This window comes from Artibeus jamaicensis, unplaced genomic scaffold (assembly GCF_021234435.1).
Source record: "Artibeus jamaicensis isolate MK-2021 breed Jamaican fruit bat unplaced genomic scaffold, CSHL_Jam_final contig_797, whole genome shotgun sequence".
Taxonomy (NCBI): domain Eukaryota; kingdom Metazoa; phylum Chordata; class Mammalia; order Chiroptera; family Phyllostomidae; genus Artibeus; species Artibeus jamaicensis.
Window position 1 is genome coordinate 1,660,855 of NW_026521977.1, and position 25,952 is coordinate 1,686,806.

Consider the following 25,952-nt stretch of genomic DNA (forward strand, 5'->3'; position numbering starts at 1 on the left):
TCTCAGTCATTCCAGATGGTTCTCCAACTTCTGATAATCCCCTGCCATCAATACTGAAGCACTCCTGTGACTAAGGGTTCCCCCCTGCTTTCATTCTCCAATACTTAAATCTCCCCTGAAAGTGGTTTCTCTTTATCTTTATGTCTCTCACATAATGTGAAAAATCTATCAGGGACAACTGCAAAGCTGCGGAAATTAAAAACAGATGTCATGAGCTGGGTATGAAATATGTCCTTTTGAACATAAAGGGAATTTGCTGAGTCACTGAGTCAAGTATTTAGAGCACTGCATAATTTATTTTCTGCTGTAATAACTTATTCTGTAATTCAGCAGCTCCTCCACAAGTCTCTATCAAAACTATGATTTCTCAAAAATGCTAACAATGCTGACTAATAAGAAGGAAACAGTGCTACCTAAGCAAAATTAAACCAGAAGTGTAATCTGTTTATAAAGGGCTCTTTAGGGAGAAGTTGTTAAAATCTTTGCTTTTGCTACCCATAAGGAGAGTCACGAGTTTTGCATTTTCCATTCTTTTCTAATCACGTTATCAAGCTGTACCTCACCAAAGGTTTTCTAATTCCTATCCTGAGGCCTTTCCCTACTATGTCACACAAGAATTCACAACCAGAAGAAGCTAAAAGCAAGAGGTTGTAAAGCTGGCATCCTATTAGCTCCATCTGGCTCCAGATATGTTTTGTTTTGGCTGTCTAGGGTTTTCAAAAAATTAAGACCACCTTTCAAAATAAAGAGATCCTATGTAAAAGCCAAATTTCCGTTAACAATAATGTTCCTGTGTCCCTGCATGGTGGGTGACAAGTTCTGGAGATGACCAGTGGGTCTCCTCACTGACATGCTGCTCTTCCTGGGGCCTGCTAGACTCATCTGCATTATTTGGCCTCAGCAGGCATTTAGTTTGCAACCCTTGCTAAAAGCAAACCATGCTAGAGATAACTTGCCCTGTGGATCTCCTCCAAGACTCTCATCAACTTCTCTGTCACACTAGCCTACTAAATGGCCTCATTCCTCCAACTCCTCAGTCCTCCTCAATATCTAACTGGGCTCCAAGTCTCTGAAACAACCATGTCACGGCCCTGTTCAAGAGTGAAATAGGCCAGGTGCTGAAAGACAAATACCATATGATCTCACCTTTAACAGGAAGCTAAACAACAAAACAAACAAGCAAGCAGAAAAAAAAACAACAAAGACACTGAAATAGAGAACAAGGGGATACTGACCAGAGGGGAGAAGGAAGGGAAGTTAAGGGGAAAAAGGGGGAGGGATTTGGAGGAATAAATAGGAAGGACACAGGGACGAGAACTAAGGGGGGTGGAAATGGGAGGGAGGTGGCGAGCAAGGGGCGGGGGAGGCTGGGATGGGAGAAATAGACAAAAAACTGTACTTGAAAAATAACTAAATAAAATTAATTTAAAAAAAAAGAGTATGCTATTGTGCTCTTCTTAGTGTCCAGAATAACATGAGTCTAAACTCCTTCACATGACATTCTAGGCATTCTGTAATCTGATTCTCAATGACCTTTCCCACCACAGTTTCCATATCTAATCACTAAGTAGACTGAGAATACCCTAAAAGGAAGTGTCAAGCAAACTACTATGCTGTTCCCTCTTTTCAACATTTTTATCAACGATTTAGATAACAGTAAGTATGATGATTTTCAAATTTAAGGAAAAAAGGGAATAGAAAAAATTTATAATTTGTTTACGTCATCCTGTGAGGTGTCTGCCTTATTAGTCTTTTCACTGGTTTTCGTGAGTGCTCACCAAGGAAAACAAAGGGGGCTGGGGCCGATGGTGTTTTCGGACGACGCACACGTCAATCACAAACAAACATGAAGACACCAGAGTCCCACTGCTTTTTACAGCAGGGGACCATTCCCCAAGGACTTTTGGATATGGAATCTCATTTTCCCAAGACAAAAAAGAAAAAAGATGAAAATTAACTGAAGCAACGATGAAATAAAATAAGATCTGCATTTGTAGAGAGGCGCATTTGTAGAGAAGTCTGCTGCGCAGACGCAGCATTGGCAACTGAGGATAAATTATACGCTAGTCATGAACACTTTTCAGAGCACCAAACTGTGTTCAGCACTCTGCCAGGGGCTGGGAAGGTGAGCCTCAAATGTCCTGTCATGTACAAAGTTTTCAAACCCTGGGATGGAGCCACTGAAACAGCATAGAGCTACGTTAGAGAAACAAGTAGCTGCCAACTGGGACACAGCATACAGAGAGTTACGGTTTTAAAAAATGTGCCATTAGTTCCAAAAAAGGTGACACAATCCAGATAAAATTTTTCTTTTCTTTCTTTTTTTTTTTTTTTAACTTAATCCTTCTAGAAGATTCACATTCTTCTCCTGGTGGACCAATCTCTCGTCCTAACACTCTGGCACGGGGCATGCCCAGATGTCAGCTGCGATGCACTTCCCAGAAGTCATGTCAGCTTCAGTTAACTTTTTGGATGAGAAAGATAACAGATTTTAGCTTTGGCCAAGTACAATCTCTGCAACTACCCCCCACTGCACCAATTAAACAAACAAAGTTGTTTTGTAAAAAACAAACAAACAATTCAGCAAAATGTGTTTTTTTCTACAGCTTTCCTGTAACACCACAGATCTTTATAAAGTAATGAGTCAAGTCATCAAATATACAAGTGGGAAATCAATTAGTAAGTAGATAAAAATTCTGGTCCAATGCAAATGTCTCCTTAACATGAGAGACAGCAAAAATGAACACAGCAGCCAGAGAACACTTCAGAAAGAGTATTCTTGGACTTGCCTGAGGAAAAACAAACTTCTTCATTACTTGTTAACCTCTGAGAATTTTGAATAGGTACTTCTGTCATTTTATAGAAAATTTCCTACAAAATTCACAAGTACTGGGGTGAGGCCAGTAAAATTTTGATTGTAACTATGAGGAAGGATAAGAATTATGAATGGTGACACAAAATCCTGAAGCACGGAAAGTGTGAAACTGCGTAACCTCAGCAGACGTTGAACTATGTGAGGTAATTGAGCATGGCGCTGTTGATTATCACTTCCATATAAGGTGTTCTATTTTTTGTGAAACTTCTAATACAGCTCTTGAAAATAACTTCACTTGCACTAATCTATATTTCCTTCAAACCAATATGGAGAACCTACAATAGCTCTGTGTTGATCATATCTGAATGTCAGAACTTGGCACCAAAGACCCACACAATAATAATAATGTTATTAGCTAACACTTACATAGCATTTACTGTGTACCAGCATTTCTATTGTCTGCTGCTGCATAAAAATACAGCCCAAAAGTTAGTAGCTTAAGAACAACCATTTCATTATTTTTCACTAATTTATAGGTTGACTGAGGGTCAGGAGAATGGATTCTGGACTCAGACCATGTAAGTTTAAATAACTTTGGGTAAGTTACTTAATTTTTCTGTGCTTTATTTTCCTCATCAATTAAATAAAGGTAAAAGTGGGACTTTAAATCGCCTAACCTCTCAAGGTTACAACTGTGAGGGTTAAGTGGCATGGTACACAGAGGTGGCTTAGTACAGTGTCTGGTACCCAGGAGGTAGGCACTCAATGTGGGTATTATTATTAATTTTGTAAGTTCTTCCCCCCCAACTCAATAATAATAAATAACAAGTTTTCTAAAGGCAGAAGCTACATTTTCTATGTTGAGATTCCTCACTTGGCTCCCCACAGCGTTCTGAACACAAAGAAAGAGCTGAATCAATACTTCTTGACCTGCATCAATAGCTGCCATGGATTAAAACAGATAATCCTCATCTTTGATTAACCTTACAGAATTTTAAATTTATGGATCTGAAAAAAAGGCATAGAGTTAATTTTGAGGCCCTAAAATTTTAGGTTCCCCTTCCCCCCTAGCCTGTAGAGTCCTTTCTTTACAACCACTGTCTAGTGGGAAAGAATATTCCGTTGTATTAGACATTATCAGCATTTTTGCAAAAGGTAACAGCAGTCTTTCAGGATTTGGGGATCATTAAAGACTTCTGAGTCCAACTAAGGAAATTTTAAGACATTACGTCCAGGTCTCAGTCTCAAAAGATTTTGGTCTCAAATGGCCATGGATGGGAGCTTTGCAGCTGTTGTCTGGAAGAGAATGCCGGGTGACTCTAAATGTGCAGCAGGGCTGAGAGTCACAGATCTCGGCCAACGGCTGAGAGATGGAATCAGGGCACCTGGGCTCTTGTATTGAACAATGGATAACCAATTCAGGCAGCTTTTTGATGACACGTTCTGGACCATTTACAGATGGGAGTGCGTTTCAAACCTTTTTAGAAAATATTTTTAGCTTTTCTTCAGATGAAATCTTATTTGTGAGTTCAATGTATATTTAAAAAAACAAAAGGGAAGTAACTTAGGGTTAGGAAATTCTACCATATTGCATTAGCTTTCACACTGCTCTTCTCAGCTGGAAGCTGAATCTTTAACTGCATTTTTCTCCTATAGTTTTGGTGACACACTTGCTCCTTTTCCTAAGGTTGCAGACTTCACTTTTCCTGGAGCACAACAAAAATGAGGACAAGCATGTGTCACGTAGCTGTGGGTGTACAAAATACCTACTTGTGCTCACAAGAACCCTGGCCCAGGAGGGAGAGTCCCTATAAGCCCTGCAGGAAGCACTGCTGTCTGGGCCCGGGTTCTGGCTTCTCACTCAGACTCTCCCATGAGTCCTCAGAGCTAAATCGAGAATTAGCCACTTTTCTCCAATGATTCTTGGTGATATTAAAAGGAAACCTAACAAAATGAGCTTGGGACCTAAATATTCACATAGCATAATTACTTCCCATTACTATACATAATGTCAACACTCTGAAGTGGGTCATGTTGTTTCAATTGCTTTATTTAAAAATTTTGAAGTATTCATTGAATAATTAAAAATCTACAGTCTAATATTTTCTTTCAACCCTTCTGTTGCTCAGGAATAAAACCCTTTATAGTCTAGGCCTGTATAATTCAAAATCATCTACCCTCTACTGCCAAGTTCAACAATAGGTGGGACAGTGGGAAGAAATAGCAGAGATCTTATTGGTTATAATTCAAACCACAGTGGACAGACATTAAGGCTGGCTAGCTCCTTTTTCAACTTGGGTGACATAACATTTTATACTGCATCTTATACATAATCAAGCAAAGTAAGAAAAGATATACTTTTGGGAGATGTTCATTTGCTTGAGATAGAAATATTCAGACAAATTTTCATATTTTGATGAAGTTATTGTGTTGTAAAATTTTTATTTTTAAATCTGTCTTTCAGGGATTACTTTACTGCCCTGGAGTCCTTCCACAGGACGCAGGCTGCCAGGTACGCGAGGCGGAGGCGGAGTCAGGAGACTCAGAGGACCACCTCCGCAGCCCTGCCCCATCCTCCCCATGGCTTTTCTGCAGATGAGCTGTCTTCTCCCTTCAGTACATTTTTTTCTAAAAAAAGAAAGTGTAATGACTGGAGGGACCAACAGAATATCAGATTCCACTGTACTGTAGAATAAGAGCCTAGCTTCAGCTCATAATTATATTTCTTTTCTCACTGTTTCCTTATAAAATGAAGTGATTTGTTAATTTTTAATGACACTATACAGCCTACTAAGAGACTGCTCGAATTAGCAATGCTCTAAAGAAAATTTTATTCCAAAGTAGGAACTTAGTTCCTTCTCTTGATCTCCTATGTGTGGTTCTCTAGCACTTTCTCATTCATTGACTCTTCTTCCTTTTCCATTCCACAGACTTTCCCCCAAGTTTCTGCTAATATGGTTTAGAAACCTCTTACATTTATTCTTTAGCCATACCTATCTTTCAAGTTGAAATTCTGCAATTCTCATTTTTTTCTACATAGATACAAACAAAAGTTCTATGATAGAGACCACAAACTGGCAGTTTGTATTTCTTTTTGCTTTGGTACTTATTATTATTAATCATTAGGACATTTTCCAAAAGTGGATTTCTATCTTCTGTTGAAAAAATGAAACGCCTGGCAGCACTGTGCCCAGTGTGGAAAGCAGTGTGGAGCTGCCTCAAAAAATTAAAAATGGAACTGCCTTATAACCCAGTGATTCCACTTCTGGGAATTTATCTGAAGGAACCCGAAACACTAATTTCAATGAATATATGCACCCCTCTGTTCACTGAAGCATTATTTACAATAGCCAAGATGCAGAAGCAAACCAAGCATCCATCAGTAGATGAGTGGATAAAATAGCTATGGGACATTTACATAATGGAATACTGCTCAGCCATAAAAAATAGGAAAATTTTACCCTTTGTGACAGCATGGATGGACCTGGAGAACATTATGCTGAGTAAAATAAGCCAGCCAGAGAAAGATAAATACCAGGTGATTTCACTCATATTTGGAATCTAATGAACAAACTGAACTAACAAGCAAAATAGAGACAGACTCGCAGATAGAGAGCAGGCTGATGGCTCTGCAGGGAGGTTGAGGGGGGTGGGAAAAAAGTAAAGAGGGGACACATGGACATGGGTCACGGTGTGGTGATTGGGGGTGGTGGATGGAGGTGGAAGAGAGTATGGTGTGTAATGGAAAAACACAATCAATAAAATAATTAATCTTAAAAAATTAGGAAATATTTCAAAAGCAGATTTCTATCTTTTGAAAAGTAGATTTGGCAACACTAAGCCCACATTTTTAGTGCCTGACAATGAATGACCAGAACTAAATAGAAGTAGCTCCTTTAACATGGAACAAGCATTTTCCAGTTATGCACAATTTATCCTCAGTCATTTACATTACTTGTCTGCCTTTCTCAAGCATTTGAGTTTGCAATCTTGTTAGAGAGGATAGGAAGGACAGATAGCAGGCCTGACTAGAACTTTTAGATTCCTTCTATCCCAAGTACCAAATCCTTACAGTGACACTCTACTTCTAAACACATACAGTTGCCACGATACCACTGGAGAGTTAGTCAGATATTTTGTTTGTTTTCAGTTCAAGTAATCAGCACATGACCTTTCTTTAAGTAGGGAGTGGATAGTCTGATAAGTAGAGTGGTGTGTGTGTATCAGGGAAGGGCTGTTTTTCTGGCACCATTGGAGTGTTATTACAAAGTTCTCTTGACTGAGGAGTAATACACAAACTGTCTTTCCATTCTCTGTCTCTCTCTCTCCTTTTTTTTTTTATAGGGATTGCATTAAATCTGCATATTGCTTTGGGTAATATGGCCATTTTAACTAGCTAGCTTCTTCCAATCCATGAACACAGATTATCCATTTGTTTCTTTTTTAAAAGTATATTTTACTGATTATGCTATTACAGTTGTCCCATTTTTCCCCTCCCCTTTACTTGCTTCTGCCCTGTACCCCCCTTTAGTTCCTCCCCACCTTAGTTCATGCCCACACATCATATATGTAAGTTCTTTGGCTTTCCCCTTTCCTACACTATTCTTAACCTCCCCCTACTTTGTACCTACCATTTATGCTACTTATTCTCTGTACCTTTTCCCCCATTCTCACCCCTCCTCCTCCCACTGGTAACCCTCCATGTGATCTTCATTTCTGTGAATCTGTTCCTGTTCTAGTTGTTTGCTTAGTTTGTTTGTTTCTTTCTCTCTTTCTTCTTTCCTTCTCTCTCTTTGGTTCAGTTGTTGATAGTTGTGAGTTTGTTGTCATTTTACTATTCATAGTTTTGATCTTCTTTTTTTTAGATAAGTTCTTTAACATTTCATGTAATAAGGGCTTGGTGATGATGAATTCCTTTAACTTGACCTTATCTGAGAAGCGCTTTATCTGTCTTTCCATTCTAAATGAAAGCTTTGCTGGATAGAGTATTTTTGGATGTAGGTCCTTGCTTTTCATTATTTCGAATACTTCTTTCTAGCCCCTTCCTTGCCTATAAGGTCTCTTTTGAGAAATCAGCTGATGGTCGAATGGGAACTCCTTTGTTGGTAAATGTCTCCTTTTCTCTTGCTGCTTTTAAGATTCTCTCCTTATCTTGGCTAATGTAATTATGATGTGCCTATGTGTGTGCCTCCTTGGGTCCAACTTCTTTGGGACTCTGTAGGCTTCCTGGAAGTTTATTTCCTTTGCCAAACTGGGAAAGTTCTCTTTCGTTCAAATAAGTTTTAAATTTCTTACTCTTCCTCTTCTCCTTCTGGCATCCCTATGATTTAGATGTTCACATTTAAAGTTGTCCCAGAGATTCCTCATTTTTTGAATTCTTGTTTCTTTATTCTGTTCCGGTTGGATGTTTATTTCTTCTTTTTGTTCCAAATTGTTGATTTGAGTTCCAGTTTCCTTCCCTTTCCTGTTGGTTCCCTGTATATTTTTCTTTATTTCACTTTACATAGCCTTCACTTTTTTCCTCTATTTTGTGACCACACTCAACCATGTCGGTGAGCATCCTGATTACCAGTGTTTTGAACTCTGCATCTGATAGGTTGCTTACTTCTTCATTGCTTAGCTCTGTTTTTAGAATTTTGATCTGTTCTTTCATTTGGGCCATTTTTCTTCGTCTCAGTGCAGCTTTTACGTTGCAAGGGTTGGAGCCTTAGGTATTTGCCAGGGTGGGGCAAACCACGTTGCTGCACTGTGGCACTGTGTGTGGGGGAGGGGTCAGAGAGGGAACAATGGAGGCTTTCAGTCACTTCCCCCACTACCCACAAGCAAATCGGGCCCTTTTGTGTACACTTTAGGACTCCACAGGGTTCTAGAATATACACAACAAACTCCCGTGAGACTGGGAGTTTCTCCCACCACCACAACCCCCACAGATTTTTATAGCCAGAGGTTTTGAGGCTTTCTTTTCCTGCACTGGAATCCTGGTTTGCAACGTCTGTCTGGCTCCCCAGCTGTTCCTCCCAGTCCTCCAGCCAGTGCCTTACTGCAAAGTCTTCTCTGCCTCCACTGCCTGTCTCTGCCCCTCCTACTGGTCTGAATGAATGTTTCTTCTTGAACTCCTTGGTTGTCAGACTTCCATGCAGTTCAATTTTCTGGTAGTTCTGGTTACTGGTTATTTTTTGTTTTAAATTTGTTGTTGTCCTTCTTTTGGCTATGTGAGGAGGCAAAGTGTATCTACCCATGCCTCCATCTTAGCTGGAAGTCCTTGCCTTTCCATTCTTTCTCACATTACTGATTTTTTATTGCCTATATATAGGACCTCCAGTTGGTTTTTACCACATTCATAATACTTCCTGGGAAAAGTGAGCTAAACATGACAAGAGGAAGAGGAGGAGGAGAATGAGGAGGAAAAGCTGTAATAACAACAACAACAACAAAATCAGCGGCAGTCACTAACACTTACTGAAGGCCTACCATGTGCTGGGCAGTAAGCCCTTCACATGTGTTACACGATTTAATGCTCATAATAACCCTAGAGGGCAGACACTATTATCACACTTATTTATAGTTAATGACACTGTGGCACAGAGAGGTAAAAACACATAACATGCCCAAGGTCATGGAGATATTTATTCTCAGTGTGACTCCAGTGTGCCCACTCACTGGATGGTAAGCTTTGTGAAGGTGGAAGGGGGCTGTCTTTTGGAAGCTGTGTATTGTGTATAGTGGATAAAAGGATGGGTTCTAGAGTTAAAATTACTGAAGTACTAAGTCTAGTTATTAATCTTTTTGAAAAGCAGCTTTGGCCTTTGCTGGCCATCTATACTGTATTTTTGTTTTCTTATTTCATTAACTTCCTTCATTCATTATTAGGAACTGATTATTAAAGACCCAATCCAAGCGACAGGATATACTACTGAACAGATGAAATTTGCTGCTTCACTGGAGGCTATATTCTAGTGGCAAGACACAGAAAATAAATACAATACACATGTGTGATGTGCACACATACACAAAACAGAAGGGGGGGTAAGACTTCTGAGGAGGGAGGGGTAAAATTTTAAATAGGGTTAACCGGATAGGCCCGACTAAGAAAGCGACATTTAAGCAAAGACACGAGGAAACTGAGGGACGCCACCATGGAGTTAGTTTAGGAAAAGTGCCTTTAGGAAAATGAGAAGGATGAGAAGCAACTGGAGGATTTTTGCACAGAGGAATGACATGATTTGACTTATGTTTTAAAATGGTAACTCTGGCAACTGTGTAGACAATAGAACAGAAGAGGCACAGGTGAAAGCAGTGAACTCAGTAAGAGGTTATTGATCTGTTACATTTATAAGTATAAACAGGTTTACAAATGTCAGCCTTCCCACCCAATCCCAAAGGCTCTAGGTTCCAGGTATTGCTAGGTGGTTTCCGGCGAGCTGCCACCTTCCAGCTGTAACACACATGTTAGGTTCTTGCTCCCTTTCCATTTTTCATCTTGAAGACTTCCATCACTTCCTTGTACTGAGTTAAGCATTTAGTACGATACTTGTACTTTACCCAGCATTTTTGGTGTTTTATTGCTGCTGCTGGTGGCATCTGGGTGGGGAGGGTTGTTTCTGGATCCCTAGTGCACTATATTGCCACGGTAGGAGTCCCTAGGTTTGAATTTCACCTTTTTATTTTTCCTAGTTGTATGACCTTGACAAGTTATTTATTTAAATTTATCTAGAGTCAGTTTACTCAAATTTAACATGGAGACAATAATCCCTTGATTATGAGATTGTTATGAATATTATGATCTAATGCACGTAAAGTGCTTAGCCACAATGCTGGACAGGTAGTAGGTACTTAATATACTTCAACTCCCACTAGCACTACCATCATTTCAACCCCTGAAGCCTCTTACACACAGTAGGTACTCAATAAATGGTTGCAGAAGTGAGCTAGTTAAAAGGCATCACAAACTACAAACCTACTGAAAATGAGTCACAAGCGTGCTTAGTGGGAAAGATGAGTCACTAAGTGCACAGGGGTCCAGCTGAAGTACCACCTGCTTGAATGCAGTTGGTAGGGTAATAATATGGGTGTAACAACTTATAGTTTTAATTTGAACATTTAACTGAAATGTCACATGGTGTGCTTTAGCGTGATATTGTTATGTTACAGAATTACATGCTTATGATTTTGTGATAAAATAATTTGTAATAAAAGGGGCGTTATTTGTGCTGGACTGTGTGCATCACAACCAGAGCCAATTGTGTAAAGATGTAACAAGGAGAACTCTCGCCACCCACTCCCTTTAAACAAACGAATGGGGCAGTACTCACATTAGCTGTGATTTATTAAATGTCTTAAGTCCCCATGCTATATTTATTGCCACCTCTCATTACTCCAGGAGCAGAAGTGAAGGCGGAGGTAACCAGCCAAATGTCAGACCCAATAATCTCACGCCTTCAAGAACAGTCAGTGTCTGCAAACAGAGGGAAACAAAGTAGGGTCTCCCCTTTGTAACTGGTGGGTCCCACTGAGATGCTGATTTTCCTCTCCCTCCAGGCAGACTTCCCTCAGGGGGTCTGCAGTTCAAGTGGTGGCAGTGGGTGGTCCAGGTTCCCTGTGCCTCCTCTTCCCATGAGACTATTACACTCGTTAGTAATTTAAAAAAGAATCAGACAAAAATTCAATTGATTTCTATCTTAAAATGAGTATAATTAAAAATTCCCCATAAAATGTATCTTATATAAAAATCAATGTTATTTGAATCATAAATCACACGTACAAGTAGGTCTAGAGACGTGGGTAAAGATTTGAGCTCACTAAAATCAGCTCTGCACAGGGAAAATTTTATGCCATAAGCTGAATTAATCGTGGGGGTAATATGGTATACAACAACGGATGGCTCAGAACTAAATTAATTCCTCTTCTGAAATCAGCTAACAGTCTTGGGGGGCGGTATCTGTGGCAACTAGGCATCCTTTATTACCCCATTATTCCCTACGAAGAACAGCTCAGCGCACGTTAATAATAACATATTATTATATATTACTCATAACATGTGATGTTAATGTATTATTAAGAAAAATAAACTTTTTTCACTCTAGTAATATCTTTGTGGGTAAAATTTAAAAAAAGAATTTCATAGTGAATTCTGTATGCAAATCAAACTATCAAGTGTTAGAAAATCTATGAGAGAAAATGTTATTTCATGAGCATCTTGTTTTCTAAAACACAGGTATCTGAATTTAGATAAGCCCCAATTTTTTTTAATTTCAAAAAATTTATTTTTACAGCTCTATTGTTATAATTGGTTGATAAGCCCAAATTTTTGATGACAAGAAGTCAGACCATATTTTAAGGAATAACTAAAACAATAACTTGATTATATGTAAAAATGTAAATAATAATAGCTATTATTAAACTGTACATATAAAGCATTTAGCATAGTTCCTAGTATGTTAGAAATATTCAATAAAAGTAATTAGAATTATTCTTTCATTTGTTTTCTTTCTATGGTAGTTACAATATTTATAGTAAAATTAACATTAATACATTTGTGATTGGCACAGTCACATGACTGTTTTATAGACAGGGTCTTATGGATGTCACTATTCCTAATTTGTCATTCAGTTTAATTGGGCCTTAGTGACATTGGAAAAATACATTAAAAAATTACTTTTGCAGTTAGGTCTAGATCACATGTAACCTTCAGTTTGATGTGAACCAAATTAAATAAATCAACCAGTATTATTAGTGAGGAAACAAAGTTGAGTGAAACAAAGCAATGACAACCAACACTTTACAGATTCTTTTAAAAAATGGTGCCTAATCCATTGCACATACATATTTTAAATCTGCATTTATAATTCTCCTTTTAAAATTAGGCTGTTGCCCCAAAGCACTTATGAAAAATTTCTAGAATTTAGCTGTGGGCTTTATATAATTAAGATTCCAATCTTTTCTTGGGATATAAAACACCCTTTACAATAACTGTACTCACATCATATTCTCCCAATCTCTTAGTATAGTAGACACTTTTTCCTCTTAAGGCACCAAATTCCAGTACACAAAAGCAAATACTAAAAAACTAAGATGAGAGTCAAGTCAGACCATCTTCCTGTTCCCAAGAATCTGGTTGGACTCCCACATTAAAAGGTAATTAGTATTTCAGACTCTGCTGTATTACACAGTGATTTAGAAGAAATGGCAGGTCCCTCTTCCAACGTGGGTATTTCTCAGAGAATGAGTAGGGTTAACAGTTTTGATTGGAAATTGATAATAAATCTTGAGGTTGAAGGTTAATTATTGGTAATAAGTTATCCTTTGTGAATAACAGCTTCCTGTAACATTAATACAAGTGTCTTGTTTTGTGCAGCTTTCATGTACATTAAGGTTGAGGGGTGCGCTAAGACGGGCTGAAGCAGAGGAAATAACAGAAAGAGGGTTCTGAAAGGAAAGGAGAGAGGAGAGAACAAGGAACGAGCCCAGGAAAGCATGGAGAGCTGACAGCCTGACAAAGGCTTTACATATAAAGCGTCATTAAATAGTCTGATGGTTGCTCCTAAGTAACCACATTTCTTTAAATCTTGGTTTTGCCATTAGTTTATTTAAACATTTCTGAAAAAGTATGAGTGGAGAAGTAAAAAAGAAAAAACCTTGCTATATATATATAATTAAAATTCCTTACTGTGGCACACTCGGCCACAGACTGCCTTTCCTTTCTGCCTCCATCTCCACTCACAAGCCCTGCAGTGACTCACGAGAGTGAGCACTTGCTACATCTTTATTTGTAATTGGTGCCTCCACTGTGTGTAATATTTATGCCCAGTCCTCACCGCATCCCCAGCTACAAGACAAATGCCTCTTTATCTTTCAAGGGACAAACATGACAATTTCTGCGCAGTGTTCCATGCTGCACCAGGAATTGAGGTACTTATACTGTGTACGTTGTTTGTTTTCCAATACTTATATATTGTAATTTATTTTACTACCTTTTCTGTAAGTGTATGCACTCCTCAAGGGCAGAGACCTTGACTCGTTCACTTCTATTGCTAATACTTGGGACACTGTGGAAGTTCAATGTCAAGTGAACTGAATTACACTAAATTTCTTTTGGAGTAGAGAAAAAAACAGAGTTGGAGTAGACTGCCTTATATTCTGAAGAAAAAAACAAAAGGGTCTCAAACTTTTGATCACAATATGAAAGAAGTTGAAAAGTCTAGAAAAATACTGCAAAAATACTTGTTAATTCTTCACTGAAAAACACAATAAATTTAGTATCCACTCTAGAGCTTCGGAGTAAATGACTCCATCACTGCCTTATATCACTAGTTTAAACAGTAAATATAAACTCATATTGATGAAGAATAGCAACTCCACACTAGTTATAATTCATGGTTTCTCAGAAGCAGAGGTTTGAGGAGAACAGAGCAGCCATTTAAATCTGGAAAAAGGAAGTGAGAGAAGCAAGAAGAGGCTGTGATAAGGGGAGGGGGGAGGAATGTTAGGTCGTACTGGAGAACGGGAGAAAGATGAGGGGGGGAGATAAATGTAAGACACCATTTCTCTGGCCATTCTGAAATTCTGCTGAGTGGAGGCATCTGCAATAATAAACACATTCATCTCTTTTTCAGGCCAAATTTGGATTCAGCCCAGTGTTGATGCCTGTCTTCACTCTCAAACATTTTTTGGCTGACTTATTTTTAAGATTAGTATTTGATTTTTATAGCACAAGAAAAGATGAAAACAGACTCTCCATTTTCTTTTTTTTTTTTTTTGCCAAAAATGTAATCCTTTGAGACCTTTTATTAGGAAATACAATGTATCCAGATCATGAAGTCTATGACAATAAAATTATTTTCCTATTTTATAGATTTTTAAGAAACTCTTTTGTCATTTGTCAATGGAGGGGAAATGGACTGCTGGAATATCTATACTTTTTGTATTATTATAAGATTTTTCTTTTAGTAGCAATCATAATAATCATAAATGTGAGTTTGTTTGGATTCCACCAGTTAGAACTACCTACAAGCTGTCTTATCTACAGTAGGACAAGTAGGATCCACAGTGATAATTAAGAGTCAAAGCCTCTTAGTTACTCAAGTAACTTCTAAATCATCAGAGAAATATAAAAGTGAATCTGGTGTGATTTTTTGAGTACTTAGTATGTTTTCCTCTAGAAATATGTGGAAATTAGAGATTCATAAATAATGATGTGACAGTTATTAACTGCAACATACAGTTAATCAGCATTTCCTGACTTTGCCACCCTCACAGGATGCATGTTGGAGAAATGAAGGGGCAAGAGTGATGATGCCAATTCAATACCTCTAAGCAAAAAGACGAAAAAAGCTCCCAGAAGTATAATGCCTAAACTGGGACTCACCTTGAGGAATTCTGTTATGGTTAAAGAATATGAGCTCTGCACTCAGACAAAGCTGAGTCTGAGCCCTGGCTTTACCCCTTACTAGCTGAGTGGTTCAGATGCTCTCTAAACCACATTTCCTTCACCTTAGACAGGAATGATATTCATTAAGTTGGTTAGGTACTGCCAACTCAAATGTCATGTCTTGTACAAAGCAATAATTCAATAAATATTAACTACCATTATTCCTATCACCTTCCTCTGAACTTCTGTTCTTTACCATGTTCTATTAGATACACAAGCTTACTCAAGAAATAACAGGCTTTGACATGAAAGACGCAGATAACAGATTTCAGTTTACTCCTTTTGGGGGGCAGAATTACTGGTAGAACATGGTGGCAGGAAGGTCACCGCGCAGGAGATGGCTCAGGAAATTTGGTGGTTCTCCATGCCTTAATGTTTACTTTCTGCTTCTCTGATTAGGTAAGCCAGGCTTACATAAATGTGTGACCTTTTTCACAAAGGACAGACATATTTTCTAATCACACCACTCTGAATACATTTGTGTTGGGCTTTTTTTTATACTTTGAAATAGAAGTAACAACTAAGTCTACAGTTTTTTGTTTTTTTTTTACATTCAGGAATGTTAGTGGATGTCCACTTAGGATAAGCAAAAGTTTAAAAGTTTAGAAATAGAAAAATTAAAGAACTGTGAAATCATGTCAACAGAAATGTAAAATATATTTCTTCAAACTGAGAAATCATGCTTAACATTTCACATTTTTCAAATGTATTTGTTAAAATGTAATTAGTTTAGTTACATATTATATTTTGAATTAGATACCATTTGAAACAATACGGAAGGTGCCCTAAAGCACTCTGGGCATGGAAAATTCTTTATTTGTAATTGGTAGTCCTACAGAAATTTTCTACCAACGCGAGTGAACATGAAATATATTATGCTCTGTAAAAGAAGCCAGACATAAAGAAACATATGTAATTTCATTTATGTGAAATGTCCAGAAAAGTCAAATTTATAGAGACAGAAAGTATGTTAGCAGTTGCCTAGGAACAGGGAGTAATTCCAACAATTAAAACTGGCCATTAGGGTGCCATCTTCAAGAAAGCCTTCCTTTTAAGAAGTATGGACTACACTGGACTTACTCAAAGTAGAGAAAAGAGAGAAGGGACAGCAGGGGAAGAAACCACAACAAATTCCCAAGGATCTAAAATGATCATATTGTAAGTGGAACATCTTTTATAATAAGCAAAGCTCTAAAAGGTACGTATGACATCTCATCTGGGCCAACGAAATAGTCTGCTCTTATGGGAACGGTAAGTATATGTATTCTATCTTTTCATTTAAAAATACGCAGTCATTAACTATAATTAGGTACGTATGTATCTATCTATATTTAAGTATATGGAAGGATCTCCAAGATGTACTACTAAGTGAAAAAAGCAAGGTAGGAAAACAGTTGTGAACGGTTTCATTACTGTGGTTTAAAAAAAGAGTTTTATTTGTACATTTTGGCAATAATGCCCAATTCCTCTCCTCCCTGCCCAGAAGAAATTAACTGTCAGAGGAAATGGGACAGAGGTCGGAAAGGAAGCTTTTATTTTGTACTTTGTATCTTTCTGCATTATCTGAATTCTAACCATTATATGTATTAATTCATTTAAGAAAATGTCCCTTTGATTGTTGGAATTATTTACTGTATAAGCTCCTGCTAGCCAGGTTGGTAATTTACACTGCTGCCTACGATATTGTCTGGCATAGAAACTTTGTATGTTGAGATGCTCAATAAACTTGTAATATTAAAATAAGACTAATCTATGTTATTAAAATATTTTTAAAGTAAGTTTGAAATAGATTAGCCGCTGAGTCCAATCTCTGAAGCAATGCTGAGCAAGACCCAGGAGTTTATACTGACTGCACAGTATGAGAATGGCTCATTTGCAATCTGTGGCTACAATAACGCAATTTGCATGTACAGATTTTCCTGAATTAAGAAATGCACTATGCCCCAGAAATAATTTCCCATAAGACAAATTTATAAAGTATTTAAGAATCAGTATGACCCACACCCTGCTGTGTCAGTTATCAACACAGTGCTCTTTCCTCCAAACCTACCTTTCTCTGCTCTGCTTTGTGTTACAGGAGCTGGACTGGCAAACGGTCCTCCGCTGCCAGTTGGCACACTATTGAGCTTTAACAGTAAAGGGCTGTGAAGGAACACTGAAGTCTGAGTGGTTTCTTTTCCTGGTCTGGTGAGCATTTTCCTGCTGGTTCCTATGGCATGCACCTACTAGGGGTGTGTGGAATACCCCAAAGTGCTCGCCATTTAGTGAGTCTCAGTGGTATCCCAAACACTGGCTACCTGTGATGATTCACTGGTACCCTAGTGAGTGGATTCCCAGCAAGTCTTGCCAGAGCTCCAGTAGGCAGTTTCCTGCTCACCAGCCCTGGTCCGTGGCACCTTGGTGAACTTCTGTGCCACCCACTGGACACAGCAGCACCTCTCCAACAAGGACTCCTAGTTTTTTGGGGGAAGTGGCTTTTTCCAAGTTTTCTCCTTTCCTAGGTATCCTGCCTGAGTCCTAGAGATACTAGCAGAGCCTTTATTTACTATGCTTATATTCTTTAGAATTCTCTCTACTTCTTAGTAGTTAATCCTGTTACTACTTAACAACTCCTTGTATTAAATTTCCATTTGTGTTACTGGTGTTTCTGACTCCTGATTGGACCTTAACTAATTCACACCCCAATCAAATCAAACCAAACCAAATCAAATCAACCCAAGCCAACAATTAAATCTGTAACACCACCCTTGAAACATAAGACTTATTGTTGTCTTATGTTTCATAACAAAATTATTGTTAATTTTGATAATACAGAGAAACACCACAGCATTTAGCCCAACTTAACTATTTGCATTAAAAACTCCCATAAAACTAAAAACAACAACAACAACAACAACAGTGTGATGGCTTTGTAATGTGTAAATAAAGCTAAGCCAAAACAGTATTTCCCAGAATTCTCTTCTCTCTATGGTTCTAGGTTAGTGCTATCCATAAGGGAAATCTGTCCAAGATCTGGAAGGCAAAACTGAAGGAGCAGCCGTTACACTCTGCAGGTAGTACAGGATGCTGGGCGCCGCTGTAGCCATACACTTTGTCACCGATCTGCTGGTACCTCTTGATACGGAGAAGGAACTGAGCTCATAATTCCTCCAGTTCTGCTGGATCTCTTCCTTTGGCTTCTCCTAGTCCAGGGCCAGGTGCACGCGTAGCTCCATGTTTCTTTTCAGTGTCACATCCAGCTTGTCTTCCTGACTGCTGCCGTGATGACCTCTGGGGACTTCAGGGACAGACCCTAACTCAGGCTTCCACAAACTTTTCCCACAGCTTCCATAACAGTTGGTCCCCATAATAAATTCCTTACTTCATATCACTTGTGGTGTTTCTGCTATCTGGGTCCAACCGTAAATGTACATTGTAACATGGTTCAATGATTCAGCTTAAAAAGAATCGTAAGTGACTTGGGTCACTTGATCAATAGAGTTGCTACTGTCAATTTTTCCCATGTTTCTTCTTCTTTATTTCTATACAATATCTAAGTTTTAAAATATGTTTGATGTTGAAGTGGGAAGTTTTCTTTAACAAGTGTCCATGTGAGCACTCTTAGATGCTGTGACGCTAATTAGATACGGGATGAAGTGTTCTAGCTACTCTGAGATACAGAGACAAGACCCCTGGGTAGCTTAGGATCCAGGAGAGTCTGGCCTATTTTTCTAACAGTGCTAGCTGTTAGAAAAATGTTAGCATGTTCTCCATGCTAGCTGAAGAATGAGACAGAGAACTAAAAGTCCCAAGAAGACTAGAATATATACATTAAAGGAAATCTAGAGGGCCTGGGGCTGGGTTTAAGCTGGGAGGGAAGATGAAAAGACGATGTCAAAACTTCAGTGATGTCATTAGTTCTAAACCCAAAATTCATTTGTTTGACATTTTTGTGATTTAGCCTTGTTTCCTGATCATGCTCAGTGTGACTTGCCAGTTCTCAGAAGTGTGAATCTCTTAATAAATTCCACTTCTATTGCTAGCACCTAAGGGCAATATCATTTCACGGCTGGGACTCTACCTGAGGCACTTCGTCTTAAGCCAGAGTCCTTCCACACGGCCTCTTGAAGTCCTAAAGCTGGCTGTGTGTGGCTCGATAGTGAGTCGGCCTGGCCGCCACGGGTTTACTGTTTCTAGCGCACATTTCAGAAGGGATGTATTACATGTGCTATTCAGAGTGCAGCTATTTAAATTATTAGAAATCCTTCATAGGAAAAGAGAGAATAATCAGAATTTGCTCAATTTGCTTGCCATAAAAATAATTTCTTAATGAAGAGCCATGAATAGGAGAAATGTAATAAATGTAAATAACAGAATTATGAGTCACTGAACATTCCAGAAAATCCTCAGAAAATTAAGAGAAATTGCCAATGAAGTTTAATTTCTGACCCATTAATTTATTTTGTCTATTTGTTTATTCATTCAATAAGTATTTACTGATTGACATTAGAAGATCATAATGAGTAAGATAGACAATATCCCAACCTTATGGAATTTATTTTCTGTGGTGGGGGAAACACTCAAATGTAAACAAATTAACACATAATTTCAGTTGTTATAAAGTGCTATAAAAAATGAAGCAGGGGGCCAAGATGGAGGCATAGGTAGACACACTGTGCCTCCTTGCACAACCAAAATTAAGGATGACAAAAATTTAGAAATAAAAAAGCACCAAGAACTGATAGAAAACTGAACTGTACAGAAGTCCAACAATCATTCAACCAGACTGGTAAGAGGGGCGGAGTTGGTGGCCAGAGGAGAGGGGTCGCAGCAGGAAAAAGCGGTAGCTTGAGGACCCCGGCATGTAGGCGGCAGTTAGCAGATCCCAGGTGTAGGGTGGCAATGAGCAGACCCAGTGAGGTGCACAGGGCGGCTGGCTGACCATGATCACACATTTGTGCACATATAAACCAGGAGAAAATGAGCAACAAGACAGGCCATGCAACCCAGGGCCCCAGCCCTGGGAAATAAAGCCTAAAAGCGCTGGTTGGGGACACTTGTGGGGGTTGAGGTGCCAGGAGAGACTCCTAGCCTCACAAGAGAGTTCGTTGGAGAGACCCACAGGTCCTAGAACATACTCAGGCCCACCCACAAGGGGGACCAGCACCAGAAGGGCCTAGTTTGCTTGTGGGAAGTGGCAGAAGGGACTGAAATCCAAGAGAGAGCGCAGCAAGCCCACTGTTCCCTCTCTGACCCTGCCCCTACATACAGTGTCACAACCCAGTGACTGGGTTGCCCTGCCCTGGTGAACACCTAAGGCTCCACCCCTCACTATGTAACAGGTGCAACCTGACCAAAAAAAAAAAGGCCCAAATGGAAGAACATATCGAAGCCCCAAAGCCAATACTTTAAGCAACCAAGAAATAGCCAACCTATCAGATGCACAGTTCAAAGCACTGGTGATCAGGATGCTCACAGAACTGCTTGATTTTGGTTGCAAATCAGATGAAAAAACGAAGGCTGCACTAAGGGAAATGAAAGAAAATGCACAGGGAACCAGCAGTGATGGGGAGAAAACTGGGACTCAAATCAAGGGAGTGGACCAGAAGGAAGAAAATAATGGCTAAACAGGAAAATATAAAGAAACAAGAATTCAAAAAAAAGGAGGAGAGGCTTAGGAACCTCCAGGACATCTTTAAATGCTCCAACATCCAAATTATAGGGGTACCAGAAGGGGAAGAGGAACAGCCACAAGTGGAAAACTTATTTGAACAAATAATAAACGAGAACTTCCCCAATCTGGCAAAGGCAATAGACTTCTAGGAAATCCAGGAAGCTCAGAGAGTCCCAAAGAAGTTGGACCCAAGAAGAAACATACCAAGGCACATCATAATCACATTAGCCAAGAATGAAGGAGAGAATCCTAGAAGCAGCAAGAGATAAGGAGACAGTCACCTACAAAGGAGCTCCCATCAGACTGTCAGTGGATTTCTCAAAAGAGACCTTACAGGCAAGAAGGGGCTGGAAAGAAGTATTCCAAGTCATGAAAGGCAAGCACCTACATCCAAGATTATTCTATCCAACAAAGCTTTCATTTAGAATGGAAGATAAAGCGCTTCTCAGATAAGGTCAAGTTCAAGGGGTTCATCATCACCAAGCCCCTATTATATGAAATGTTAAAGGGACTTATCTAAGAAAAAGAAGATAAAAAATATGAACAGTGAAAAGACAGCAAACTCACAGTTATTAACAACCACATCTAAAACAAAAGCAAACTAAGCAGACAGCTAGATCAAGAATGGAGCCACAGAAATGGAGATCACATGGAGGGTTAGCAACAAGGGAGTGGGAGGAGAGAGGGGGAAAAGGTAAAGAGAATAAGTAACATAAATGGTAGGTAGAAAATAGACAGGGGGAGGGCAAGAATAGTAGGGGAAATATAGAATCTAAAGAACTTGAGGCACGTGGTCATAAACTAAAGGGGGGACGGTGGGGGAGGGGTGTGCAGGGTGAAGGGGAATGAAGGGGGGAATAGAACAACTGTAATGGCATAATCAATAAAATATATTGAAAAAATGAAGCAGGAATAAAATGGGTGGTTTTATTTCAGGACATGACTTAGTATTATAGACTAAGTTTTCTTCACAAAGTATACAATAAGTGTTATAATAAATATAAGTACAGATATGTCATAGATATACTAAAGGACAGGATTCATGTACTGAATACATTTATATAAATCATAATAGGCTTATACATAGGTCAATGAAACTTACCCTATAGAAAGCACTGGTCAAAGGGAGTAATGCTGCAGCAATATTATATTCTTCTAAACTTGAACAATCCTTATACAAAACAAAGAGAAATAAATATTAGGATATTTACTAAAAATCACAAATATGTGGAAACAAAAACATGGGATATATTGTTGACTGTCCTGTGGGGTTCTCACTTTTGTTACAAATTATTACTAAGAAGCACTAAGGTAAGTCCAAGATTTTATATATATATATGTATATGTATGTATATGTATATGTATGTATATATGTATATGTGTGTGTGTGTATATATATATCCATCCATCCATATCCCGTCTGTCTAGAAAGAGTCCAACCATTGTTGATATAATGAGAACAGTTTGTGCAACATTGATGTAACCTGGCAGCCAAGGAGAGTGGACTAGAATGAGCATGGGTGAACAATGACAACCTCATGGTACTAGTCTGTGGGAGTGGTAGATACCGTTGAGTGAGCATGTGTACTGTGTGGCTGTTGCATTCAAAATGACAGAGCAAGTAGGGCAAAGAATCTGCATCAAATTTTGCATTATGTTTGAACACTCCTCCACAGAAACTATTTGGATCATTCAGAGGTTGTAGCTATAGGCAAATGGTGATTGGCAGCTTCATCATGACGACAATGTGCCTACTCATGCATCGTGTCTGGTGTAGTTTTTTTTGTGGAACACCAAATCACCCAGGTGACTCAGCCCTACTTATAGCCCAGATTTGCTGCCCTGAAACTCCTGGATTTCCCCCAAACTAAAATCACCTTTGAGAGGGAAAAGATTTCAGACCATCAGTGAGATTCAGGACAATATGTCCGGGCAGATGATGGCTACTGGGAAAACTCTATGAAGTCCCAAGATGCCTACTTTGAAGGGGACTGAGGCATCCTTGTCTTATGTGCAATATTTCTTGTGTATTATATCTTCTTCAACAAATGTCTCTATTTTTCATATTACGTGGCTGGTTACCTTCTGGACAGACCTCATATATATGTCCTAAAAGCTAAATGCTCATGATGAACAGCTACTTATACCCATTTCCTGCACAAAAATTGTAATACAGTGTGTAATTTACACAAAAAAATCTGTAGGGAGTTTTTAGCACATTTAACTGCTACATTCCACTGAATCTAAGACACATTCCCCCCCATCCCCCGACATTTCAACTTCTCTGAGACTGGAATGCATCTTATAACTACTTGAAAATATTTTTTCTCTCTTGATGTTGCATACAAAGGGTATTTTGTTATTGACCAGGCAAGAAATATAATTGATGCTAAATCCCATTGGGGATTTGTTGTTGGAATAGTCAGAAAATCTTAGTGGTAACGTAAAGTAGTGCAGTTGCTAAGGAAAAGAGTATGGCAATTTCTCAAAATTGAAAAATTGAATTAACCGTATGATCCGGCAATTCTACTCTGGGTATGTACCCAAAACAACAGTGACTTGAACAGATGTTTGTACATTTCACATTCACAGCAGCATCATGTAGAATATCTAAAACGCAAAAGCAACCCCACAGATGAACTGACAAAGCATGTGTGTGCATGTGTACACGTACACACATGCACACAGGAGTGTCATTCAGCTTGAAAAAGGCAGGGAATTCTGACACATGCTACAATGTGGATGGGCCTTGAGGACATTATGACAAGTGGAATAAGCCACACTGTAAGATCCAGATTTAAAAGCTTCTGCACAGCAAAGAAAACCATCAACAAAATGAAAAGGCAACCTACTAAATGGGAGAAAATATTTGCAAACCACCTGTCCAGTAAGAGATTAATATCCAAAATATTCAAGGAACTCATACATCTCAGTAAACCCCGCCCCCAAATAACCCAATTAAAACAATGAGCCGAGGAACTGAACATTTCTTTTTAATTCTTACCCGAAGATTTTATATATATATATATATATATACATATATATATATATGTATATATATATATATTTAATTTTAAAGTGGGAGAGAGAAAGAGAGAAAGAAACATTGATGAGTTGCTTCCTGTATGCCCCCCAACCAGAGATTGAACCTGCAATCTAGGTATGTGTCCCGACTGGGGATCGAACCCACAACCTCCTCAGGTACAGGACAACACCCCAACCAAGTGAGTCACCCCACCAGGACTGAATAGACATTTTTCCAAGGAAGACACACAAATGGCCAACAGGGACCTTGAAAGGTAGTCAACATCATTAATCATCAGGGAAACGAAAAAACAAAACCAAAAAAACACAAAACCCATCATATCACCTCACATCTGTTAGAAATGCTTAAATTAGAAGTGCTAATAAGGCAGTGGAGAAAGGGGAAGCCTTACACGCTGTTGGCGATCATGTAAACTGGAAAACAGTGTGGAGCTTCCTCAAAAAACTAAAAGACAAAACCACTTCCTAATCCAGTAACCCCACTTCTGGGTATAGATCCAAAAATAAAATTATCTTAAAGAGATGATTTGCACTCCCCTGTTCATTGAAGCATTATTTACAATTGCCAAGGTATGGAAACAAAGTAGTGACCCATGAAGGAATCATAAAGAAAATGTGACTTACTGGTATATAATAGTGAAATATTATTCAACCTTACAACGGAAGGAAACCCTGCCATTTGCACACCATGCATGAACCTGGCGAGCATTACGAAAGTGAAACAAGCCAGATAGAGAAAGACAAATACCTCATAAAAATAAAAAAGCTGAACTCAGAAACAGTACAATGGTAGTCACCAGGGGCTGGGGCATGAGGAAACTGGGGAAATGTTGGTAAAAAGGAACAAACTTTGAATGTTTAGATGAATAAGAAGAGGATCTAACACATAACATGGTGATTATAGTTGATAATACTGTATTGAAATTTGCTAAGAAATTTCAGCAGTTAAGTATTCCTATCAAAAAAGGGTCCATATGTGAATATGTGAGGTGATGGGTATGTTCCTTAACTTGAGTATTCTTTCACAACATATACTATATCTACTCATCATGTCATATACTTTAAATGTGTAGTATTATAATTTTATTGGTCAAGCATACCTCTCTGGATAAAACTGAAAATTAATACACAGTCAGGCCATGCAGAAAAACATTATTATCTTTTTTCTACATGGCATCACTGTACATTCTCTGTCATCTCCATGGATTTTATAAAATAATCCCAGAACACGGCAAAAGTGTGAATCATCTTTTTCTTCCTGACTTATTCCTCACCCCTTTGCTTAGGACATTGCTATGCACAAGAATGTCATCCCCTGTGTCCCGGCACATCTGAGTTTCTTTAACAGAAATGCCTTGCATGTTTCTGAAGAATGTCATGAGGCCCAAGGCAATAAAGTTCAACAGACTTGAGCTGTAATCTTCTCCTAAGGAAATGGCTGGGATGCCAAGATGCCTTTGGACTTTGATTTCACAGCAGGGCTTCATTTGTAATAATTCTGTCCAAACTTTAAATGACAACAGCTGTGATACGAAGTCCAACACACTCATTTATAAAAATTTCCCACAAATTAAAAAAAATTAAACAATGGGGAATTTCAATCCATGACCAATTAGCAGGAAACAGGCAATCCTAAAACATTTAAGAGCTATTTATTATCTTACAAAATGTTTACACATTTTAGTGCATGTCTCAAACCTGAGCGCCAGTCAAATGCTGATTGCAAAATATAAATATAAAATTCTTTGCAAATCACATTACAGTCATTCTAAGTTAATTAGGTTGAAAAATGGAAAAAATTTTAAAACAATGAGTCCACAGCGATGGACACAGCAATAGCATTCCCGAGGAGTGCAGTTATCTACTGGGGAATCAGTCCATAAATACACATCCTGAAGTCCCCGGTGCTTCTGCCACATAATAGCGGTGTAGTTACAGACATACCAAGCAATTTATAAACTTGCAAGAACTTGAATACTAGACATGTTTTATTCTGAACTTTGCTATGCAGT

General features: G+C 38.6%; 1 protein-coding gene across 2 annotated transcripts in view; it reads right to left on the reverse strand.

The window, feature by feature from the left end:
* Positions 1-25,952, reverse strand: part of SBF2 (SET binding factor 2) — a 392,309-nt gene that overhangs the window by 82,165 nt on the left and 284,192 nt on the right. For both annotated transcript variants that reach the window (XM_037133799.2, XM_037133797.2), the window contains exon 17: positions 21,998-22,066. In XM_037133799.2, the coding sequence (XP_036989694.2) occupies positions 21,998-22,066 (69 nt within the window). The remainder of the gene's footprint in view (positions 1-21,997; positions 22,067-25,952) is intronic.